The sequence below is a fragment of the Lacerta agilis genome, chromosome 2 (assembly GCF_009819535.1).
Source record: "Lacerta agilis isolate rLacAgi1 chromosome 2, rLacAgi1.pri, whole genome shotgun sequence".
NCBI lineage: Eukaryota > Metazoa > Chordata > Lepidosauria > Squamata > Lacertidae > Lacerta > Lacerta agilis.
The window spans coordinates 119,460,341-119,469,346 of record NC_046313.1 but is presented as its reverse complement, the minus strand read 5'-3'; the positions used below and the strand labels follow the sequence as shown (position 1 = coordinate 119,469,346).

General features: G+C 54.1%; 1 protein-coding gene across 1 annotated transcript in view; it reads left to right on the top strand.

The window, feature by feature from the left end:
- Nucleotides 1-385: 385 nt before the first annotated feature.
- COL11A2 (collagen type XI alpha 2 chain) overlaps nt 386-9,006 on the top strand; it is a 105,757-nt gene continuing 97,136 nt past the window's right edge. Inside the window, exon 1 of the mRNA XM_033141780.1 lies at nt 386-442. Within this exon, the coding sequence (XP_032997671.1) occupies nt 388-442 (55 nt within the window). The 5' untranslated portion in view covers nt 386-387. The remainder of the gene's footprint in view (nt 443-9,006) is intronic.

Here is a 9,006-nt window from a genome sequence, read left to right as displayed (position 1 = left end):
GCCTTTGATATCCGCAGGCCGGGGAGAAATCCAACCGGTGGAGCTTCATGGAACACCTGGCCGGCTGGCTCCGAGCGGTCTGTGGCGGGAGGGAGTGGCCGCGCCGTCCGGGGCTGGCGGCCGGGGCGTGTCGGGGGGCCGTCCAGGCGGCCCGGAGGCAGGGCTGGAGGGGGAGCCAGGCTGCCTGGGGCTTCGGCGGAGTCGGGGCTGGAGCGAGAGAGCGGCCGCGCCTCCCTTTCCCGCAGCCAGACGGCGCAGAGGACCGACGGAGCGAGCCGCCCGCCGCCGGCCTTGCCTGCCTGCCTGCCTCCCTCCCGCGCCCGCCCCGTCCGCATGGGCCGCCGCTGACCGTCGCCCCTCGCTCGCCCGCCCGCCCGCTCGCCCGCCATGGAGGTGGCCCGGCTGCTCCTGCTGCTGCTGCCCTACCTGGCCGCCCGAGCAGGTAAGAGCGCGCCGGGACGCACCGTCCGACTGGCACTTCGGAGCGCGGGAGTGGCGGGCGCGGCGCGCTTTCCAGCCCGCGCCGGAGTGTCTCTTGCGCCGGCTTGGGGGCTTGGCTGGTGCGCCCCGTCGAGGAAGGAGCCAGTTTTCTTCTTCCAGAATTGGGGGCGCCCTCTTCTTTGGACGGAGTGGGGGGGGAGGGTCGGTGCTTTGAGTCCAGGGGGTTGCAATTTATTTGGATGGATGTGAATTGGGGAGGCCGCCCCGTCTAGGATGGAGGTCCGGATTTTGGCACAGCAGAAGATCCCGGCTGGGGTGGTACTTGGCGCTGACGGTTCTTCTGGAGACCCTTCTTGGAATTAGGGTGTGTGTGTCGATATATTGGGGCTCCCCACACGGGAAGAAGGGCGATGGCGGACAGGTGAGCTTAGCAGCCAGGAGGCCAGGGTGAGGGGCGCACTACGGAACGGTGGCCGGCGAATTTGTGGCGGTGAAAAGGGGAGATATGTTAGGGTGTCCCCCCCCCGGCAAGGAGGGGGCGATGGCGGACAGGTGAGCTTAGCAGCCAGGACCAAACTCCCCACTGCCGGATTCAAGGGAGTTTTTGCGCACCGAGAGCTTTAGCTGTCAACCTTTCTCTTTTTTTTTGCGGGAAATTCCCTTTTTATAGCATTGGGAAACAGCAAGGAGGGTGGGTTGACAGCTATATATACCAAGGGGCAGTTGCGGGGGGGGGGCTTTAACTGCAGAGGAGGTTGCCCAAGTTTTGGGGAGCTGCAAGATGTTCTTGGGGGGGGGGCGCAAGAGGTCTCTTTACCTGGCCCACAGCCAGCTTGCTCTGGGAAGCGCTGGTGTGACTTGGGGGGGGGGGACACGCTCCCCGTCTGTCACTCATCCCCTCTCTGCCCCCCCTAATTTATGCAGCTCGCCCCGCTCCCACCAGGTGGCAGTGCCCCCCCAGCGCCACGTGGTGATCTGGCTCCGCTGCTCCGTCTATGCCCCCCCCCAAAGGTGACCCTAGAGAGGTACGGGGCTGGTTGGCATATCCAGCGGAGGGGGAGGTGTCGTCGGGTGTACATTTCATGAACCCCCATCTCGCCATAAACAATGACCTTTTGGGAAGGGGTGTGTGTGACCTGCGCCATTTTCATTCGCCCCCCCCCAAAAAAATACGTTTAATACTATTTAATACGTTTATTTCTCCCCTTCCCAAAAAATCCTGCCGGGAAAGAGATTAGGGGAGGGTCGCCTCCGAAGCGCGTATCCGAAATCTCAGCGCTGGAGAAGCTCCCAGTTAGTCTGAGGGTCCTCGCTGATTGGGGGGGGGGCTGTTGCTGAAGTGTGGCTGTATGGAGGGTACCCCCTTTTGCTATTGTAGAGGGATAGCCTTCGGATTTTTTCGGGGGGAGGTGTCAGTTCCTTTTTTTCTAATGCAGCTCTCCCTTCCCCCCTTGTTTTTTTTGGGGGGGTGTCAGTCCCCTTTCCCTTCTGCAGGGGGCTCCCTTCACTCTTTAAGAGTCACCTTTTTGCTGTTGCGGGGGGGGGGGGTGTCCTCCAGCATTGGCTTGGGGGGGGTCAGTCTCCTTTGGCTACGGCGCAGGAGCCCCCTTCAGTCATGGGTTTTTTTGGGGGGGTCTCCCAAGACCAGTTTGGAGAAGGGACGAGGGGGGGTCTTTCTGCAGCGGGAGGGGGGCTATTTACGGACGCCGCTGCCTCTCTCCTGCTGCTGCTGCTCCTCCGCTGCTCGGTCTACCTCGCCCCCCCCCGCTCTGCCCAGACAGGGCGGCCTTTGTGCGCCCGAACAGTGAGCGAGTGTGCGCGGCCGCCGCTGCCCGCCCGCCCGGGCGGAGGTTGTTTGCCTTTGGGCGGCGGCCCCCGAAGCAGCTCCTTGGCCGCAGAGACCCCCCCTCTGCTCCCCACACCCCCGCAGGGCGAGGAGGCGCTTGCATGGGCACCCCTGTCCCCCCTAAATCGACGGATTTCCCCCTCCCCGCCTTCTGCACATTCTGCCCGTCCCTGGGAACAGGCAGGCGGGAGACCAACCGGTGCAGCCGCCCCGCAAAACGGATGGGGGGGGGGTTGGCATACGGCACCGGGCGAGTTTCTGCCTGCTTCCTAGGCGTCAGACCTGCCTTTGAAAGGGACTCTTTCCCTGCACCATGAGAAGAAGGAGAAGGCGAGAGGGGAGGGTCTGGACGCCTGCCCCCCCCAAAAAAACCCATAAGTGGGTCCTCACCACTTTTCGAGGAATTTCTCCCCTTCCTGCGCGTTCGTCCCGGCCAGGTAGCGGGAACAAACAGGCGGGAGATCAACCGGTGCAGTCACAGGTGTGGGGATGGCCACATCACCTGCCGGATTTATGCCTGTTTCTAATGAACAAGAGCTGCCTTTTAAAGCGACCCCCCTTGCACTAAGGCAGCGACTTTTCCTGCTTCCCCCCACTTAAATTGGGGGGCGGTGCGATGCACCCGCTTTCTACAAGGCCCCCTGCTTCGTCTCTTTCCTCCGCTCCTTCCTTCCTCCTCAATAAGTATTTTACGGTTTGCCCCTGACCTCCTTCTGAGGAGGGGGGGGCAAGGGGGTGTTGCCATCAGGCTTGGTCCCTGGGAGCAAAGGAGAGCTGGGCTGCTGGGTCCCCCTTGCTGGAGACCCCCCCCCCCCCGAGAGAGGCTAGCCAGGCCCTTCTTTGAGGAGGGTCCTGCCGCTTGACCTCCAGGGACCCCTTTGAACTCAGAGGAGCCAAGGATCAACCTGGAGGTCTGCCGGGCAGCTACCTGCAGGGGGCGCACTTGCGCTGGCTTCCCTGCGCGGGAGCTGCTGGCCGGCAAGGTCCTTCTGGGATGCCGAGAGCAACCCGCGCAACTCATTGCTGCATGATTTCACTCCTGTCACCCACCATCACGTAAGAGGTGTTCAACGGTGGCTTTTCCCAGGGTCCGTCAGCTGCGATTGCAGGGGGGTTGGGCTAGATGACCCCTGGTGGTCCCTCCCAACTGTGCAATTCTACCATTGCATCGTCCTGAACGTATGTGCTGCAATGGGGCTTTCGGGAAATAATGGATCCTGGTCTGGGCGGGTCAGGGGCTCTCAGGGGCCCCCCCTGCAGCCAAAAACTCGGGAGTCAATACCTACATGTCCCAAGGCCCTCTACCTTCTCCAAAAAGCCGATGCAGGGGAGTGACTGTGCCCTCTTGTCCCTCTGGTGAGCTCTTGGGGGGGGGGGAGGGATTCAGGATGGCTTTGCTAGAAGGATGGGGTACATATTTATTATTATTATTATTATTATTATTATTATTATTATTATTAAGTTCTTTGACCTACAGGGACCCAGAATGCTGAGTATAAGCATGATTATTGGGGGGGGGATTTGAGGGCCACAGAACCCCTTTTTTGTTGAGTTTCAGGAAGGGGAATGGTTTGGATTCGGCTGGCAAAGAGAACAGTCTAAGCCGGGTTGTTGGTGCCAAAATGCAAATTTGCCCCCAACGCTTAGCAAAGGATGCATGGAAGAGACAGGCATGGAAATATGCCCCGCTCCCCTGCCCCGTTAGTTGGACCCCCTCCAGGGTCCGATTCCAAAAAGAGCTCGGGATGAGTTGTGTCAAGAGAGAAGGTTGCCATGTTTTCTTCTGGGCAGAGCTCCTGTGCATTTAATAGCTGTCGCGGTGAAACTTTTCCTCCTGGCCAAGGGGGTGGGTGGGAACTGTACCTGTTGGTCTCCTGCCTGTCACACGGATGTGTTTTTTTTAAAGGCCATTTGCCGGGAATGGGGATAAACCGAGTGATAAAACCAGAGTGTAGGGGGGACTTCACCTGTTGGATTTATGCCTGGCAGCCGACTCCAGAAATAGATGGCTGATCTTTCTGTCAAGTCTGTTTGCAAGCAGAAGACCCACTGCCCTCCTTTTTGACAGCCACCTGAAAACTCTGCGGTACCCATTTGATGGAATAGCACAATTTAGGCCCTAGATGTCCCTTGTTGAAATCTGGACTGAGTTTCCCCACAGGAGGCCTGAAAACCCACCATTTTGGCCCTCTGGTGGGGAGCAAAGCAGCACTGAGCCCCCACTCCACCCATATACCCTTGGGATCCCTTAACCTCTCTCCCTCACGCGAAGGAGGAACGGCTAAATGAGAGGCAAAACTCTGAAAGGCTTTCCTGGTTGAATGCCTGCCTGTCATGAGGCTTTTCCCAGTGGCAAGACTGGCAGGGAAATCTTCATGCCTGCCTGCGGTTGGACATTAGCACACCCTTACACCCAGGAAGCCTGCAGCCCAGGCATCACCAGAGAGTTTAAAAATAGCGAAATTGAAAACTAGACAAAGAAACAATCCTCATTGCTGAAGAAGGACTTTCTCCTCCTCCTCCACCAGGTCAACCGTCTCTCAGTGGGGACATGCAGACTTCGGAGCTGACACAGAGCTCTTTGTCAGGAAGGGTGGGGGACGCCTTTCCCTCCAGACCCAGGGCCAAGAGGAAATGCATGCAGACAATGACATCAGGGGGGGGGGACCACATTTCCACCTCACTGAGCTGTCTTATGCTGGCTCTAGGTCTCAGCCAGGTCCCTGACAAAGAGCTCTGTGTGACTCCACAAACATGTGCTTGTTGTGAGTTACGAAGGATGCAACGCCCAGTCAGAGCAATCCAAATGAAAATGAAAGGCACAAATACAGGATGGGTGACACCTGGCTTGAGAGCAGCACATGTGAAAAGGATCTGGGAGTCTTGGTAGACCACAAACTTGACATGAGTCAACAGTGTGATGCAGCAGCTAAAAAAGCCAATGCAATTCTGGGCTGCATCAATAGGAGTATAGCATCTAGATCAAGGGAAGTAATAGTACCACTATATTCCGCTCTGGTCAGACCTCACCTGGAATACTGTGTCCAGTTCTGGGCAGCACAGTTCAAGAAGGATACTGACAAGCTGGAACATGTCCAGAAGAGGGCAACTAAAATGGTCAAAGGCCTGGAAACGTTGCCTTATGAGGAACGGCTTAGGGAGCTGGGTATGTTTAGCCTGGAGAAGAGAAGGTTAAGGGGTGATATGATAGCCATGTTCAAATATATCAAAGGATGTCATATAGAGGAGGGTGAAAGGTTGTTTTCTGCTGCTCCAGAGAAGCGGACACGGGGCAATGGATTCAAACTACAAGAAAGAAGATTCCACCTAAACATTAGGAAGAACTTCCTGACAGTAAGAGCTGTTCAACAGTGGGATTTGCTGCCAAGGAGTGTGGTGGAGTCTCCTTCTTTGGAGGTCTTTAAGCGGAGGCTTGACAGCCATCTGTCAGGAATGCTTTGATGGTGTTTCCTGCTTGGCAGGGGGTTGGACTGGATGGCCCTTGGGGTCTCTTCCAACTCTAGGATTCTATGATTCTATGAAATAATAGAACTGCAGATTTGGGAGGGGTCCCAAGGGTCATTTAGTCCAACCTGTGTCAGAGGTCAGCTGGGCACAGCAGAAGGGTGTTTATAAGTAGGCATCCAAACTCAGCGAGAGGCAGGTCTGTCTCTATGTCAGGTCTGGTTTGGGGCAAACTCTGAACTCCTCTTTCACACAAAGAAACCTTACTCTGATCCTTAACGTTGAAAACTCGCACAACAATATGTCGTGGAGAAGATCCATCCACTTTCTGCAAATTAAAAAACCAAAAAACAAGATGATACGGTTCAGTTTAAATGTTCAAGTGTTTCTTCGATCGCCCTTGGGCCTCCCTGCCACACTTGCCATCTTCTCTTGCCGCACCCTAGCAGAACCACCGACCTCACCCGTTCGGAAAGCCAGGCCAGATCAAACCTATCCATCCTTAAAGAAATCAGCCCTGAGTGCTCACTGGAAGGACAGATCCTGAAGTTGAGGCTCCGGTACTTTGGCCACCTCATGAGAAGAGAAGACTCCCTAGAAAAGACCCTGATGTTGGGAAAGATGGAGGGCACAAGGAGAAGGGGACGACAGAGGATGAGATGGTTGGACAGTGTTCTCGAAGCTACTAACATGAGTTTGGCCAAACTGCGGGAGGCAGTGAAGGATAGGCGTGCCTGGCCTGCTCTGGTCCATGGGGTCACGAAGAGTCGGACACGACTGAACGACTGAACGACAACAATTATTATTAATATACCCGGAGGTCTCAGGGTGGTTCACAGAAAAGATCACAACGTATATAATCAGAATAAAAAACAACCCAATAACACACACGCACCCTCCTCTAAAAATAGAGCCACATTCTAAAAGGGTATGTTGCATCAGGTCAACCAAAGGCCTGGTTAAAAAGGAATGTTTTTGCCTGGCGCCTAAAGGTGTGTAATGAAGGCGCCAGGCGAAATTCCCTGGGTGGGGAGAGTATTCCACAGACAGGGAGCCACTGCAGAGAAGGCCCCGTTCTCGTGTTGCGACCCTCCGGACCTCTTGAGGAGGAGGGCAGCACACGGAGAAGGACCTTGGATCATGATCTCAGGGTCCACGGAGTTCCTATGGGAAGAGGAGGCCCTTGAGGTATTTTGCTCCTGAGGCATTTGAGGTTCAGAAGTGCAGGGTCCCTTCTGGAGAGTCGCAGCTGCCTCCCTCACACAGCCTTTTAACCCTTTTAACATTATGCCACCTTCTAAGAGTATACCCCTCAAAAAACCTTAAAGGGTAAAGGGACCCCTGACCATTAGGTCCACTCGTGTCCGACTCTGGGGTTGTGGTGCTCATCTCGCTTTACCGGCCGAGGGAGCCAGCGTACAGCTTCCGGGTCATGTGGCCAGCATGACTAAACCACTTCTGGTGAACCAGAGCAGCGCACGGAAACGCCGTTTACCTTCCCGCCAGAGCGGTACCTATTTATCTACTTGCACTCAACGTGCTTTGGAACTGCTAGGTGGGCAGGAGCAGGGACCGAGCAACGGGAGCTCACCCCGTCGCGGGGATTCGAACCGCCGACCTTCTGATCGGCAAGCCCTAGGCTCTGTGGTTTAGACCACAGCGCCACCCATGTCCTTACAATAATGTAATAATGTTAATAATAAAGGAGGTAAAAATGTTTTATGGAAAAATACGAGAGACATCACACACACTTTGTAAACCAAGAAAATCTTTAATAAAAAAGTAAAATAATAATAATAATAATAATAATAATAATAATAGAGGTATTGCAACGTTGTACATGGGCAAATGGTTTGCTTCAGTCAATGCCCACTTTAAGAGTGGCTTGAGCTGTGCTTTCCTTGAAGTTACTTGAAATTGCTGGTTCAGGCCAATGGCCTGTGGAATCCAGCATCGTGTTCTCACAGAGGCCAGTCAGATGCCTATTATGGGAAACCATCAAGTGGGATCCCAGCACAAGAGCCCTCTCCTCCTCCATGAATCTGTCTAATCCTTTTTTTAAAAAAAACTATCCATGCTGTGTCGACCACAGCAAACTATGGCAAGTTCTTAAAGAAATGGGAGTGCCTGATCACCTCATTTGTCTCCTGAGAAATCTCTATGTGGGACAAGAAGCTACAGTTAGAACTGGACATGGTTCAAAATTGGGAAAGGAGTACGACAAGGCTGTATATTGTCTCCCTGCTTATTTAACTTATATGCAGAATTCATCATGCGAAAGGCTGGGCTGGATGAATCCCAAACCGGAATTAAGATTGCCGGAAAAAATATCAACAACCTCAGATATGCTGATGACACAACCTTGATGGCAGAAAGTGAGGAGGAATTAAAGAACCTTTTAATGAGGGTGAAAGAGGAGAGCGCAAAATATGGTCTGAAGCTCAGCATCAAAAAAACTAAGATCATGGCCACTGGTCCCATCACCTCCTGGCAAATAGAAGGGGAAGAAATGGAGGCAGTGAGAGATTTCACTTTCTTGGGTTCCATGATCACTGCAGATGGTGACAGCAGTCACGAAATTAGAAGACGCCTGCTTCTTGGGAGAAAAGCAATGACAAACCTAGACAGCATCTTAAAAAGCAGAGACATCACCTTGCCGACAAAGGTCCGTATAGTTAAAGCTATGGTTTTCCCAGTAGGAATGTATGGAAGTGAGAGCTGGACCATAAAGAAGGCTGATCGCCGAAGAATTGATGCTTTTGAATTATGGTGCTGGAGGAGACTCTTGAGAGTCCCATGGACTGCAAGAAGATCAAACCTATCCATCTCAAAGAAATCAGCCCTGAGTGCTCACTAGAAGGACAGATCCTGAAGTTGAGGCTCCAGTACTTTGGCCACCTCATGAGAAGGGAAGACTCCCTAGAAAAGACCCTTATGTTGGGAAAGATGGAGGGCACAAGGAGAAGGGGACGACAGAGGATGAGATGGTTGGACAGTGTTCTCGAAGCGACTGACATGAGTTTGGCCAAACTGCGAGAGGCAGTGAAGGATAGGCGTGCCTGGCGTGCTCTGGTCCATGGGGTCACGAAGAGTCGGACACGACTGAACGACTGAACAACAACAAATCCATGTTGGTGGCCATCGTGGCCTCTTGTGGCAGGGAGTTCCACAGTTTGCGCTGCATGAAGAAGTCCTTTCTTCTATCTGTCTTGAATCTTCCAACATTCAGCTTCCTTGAATGCCTACCAGTTCCA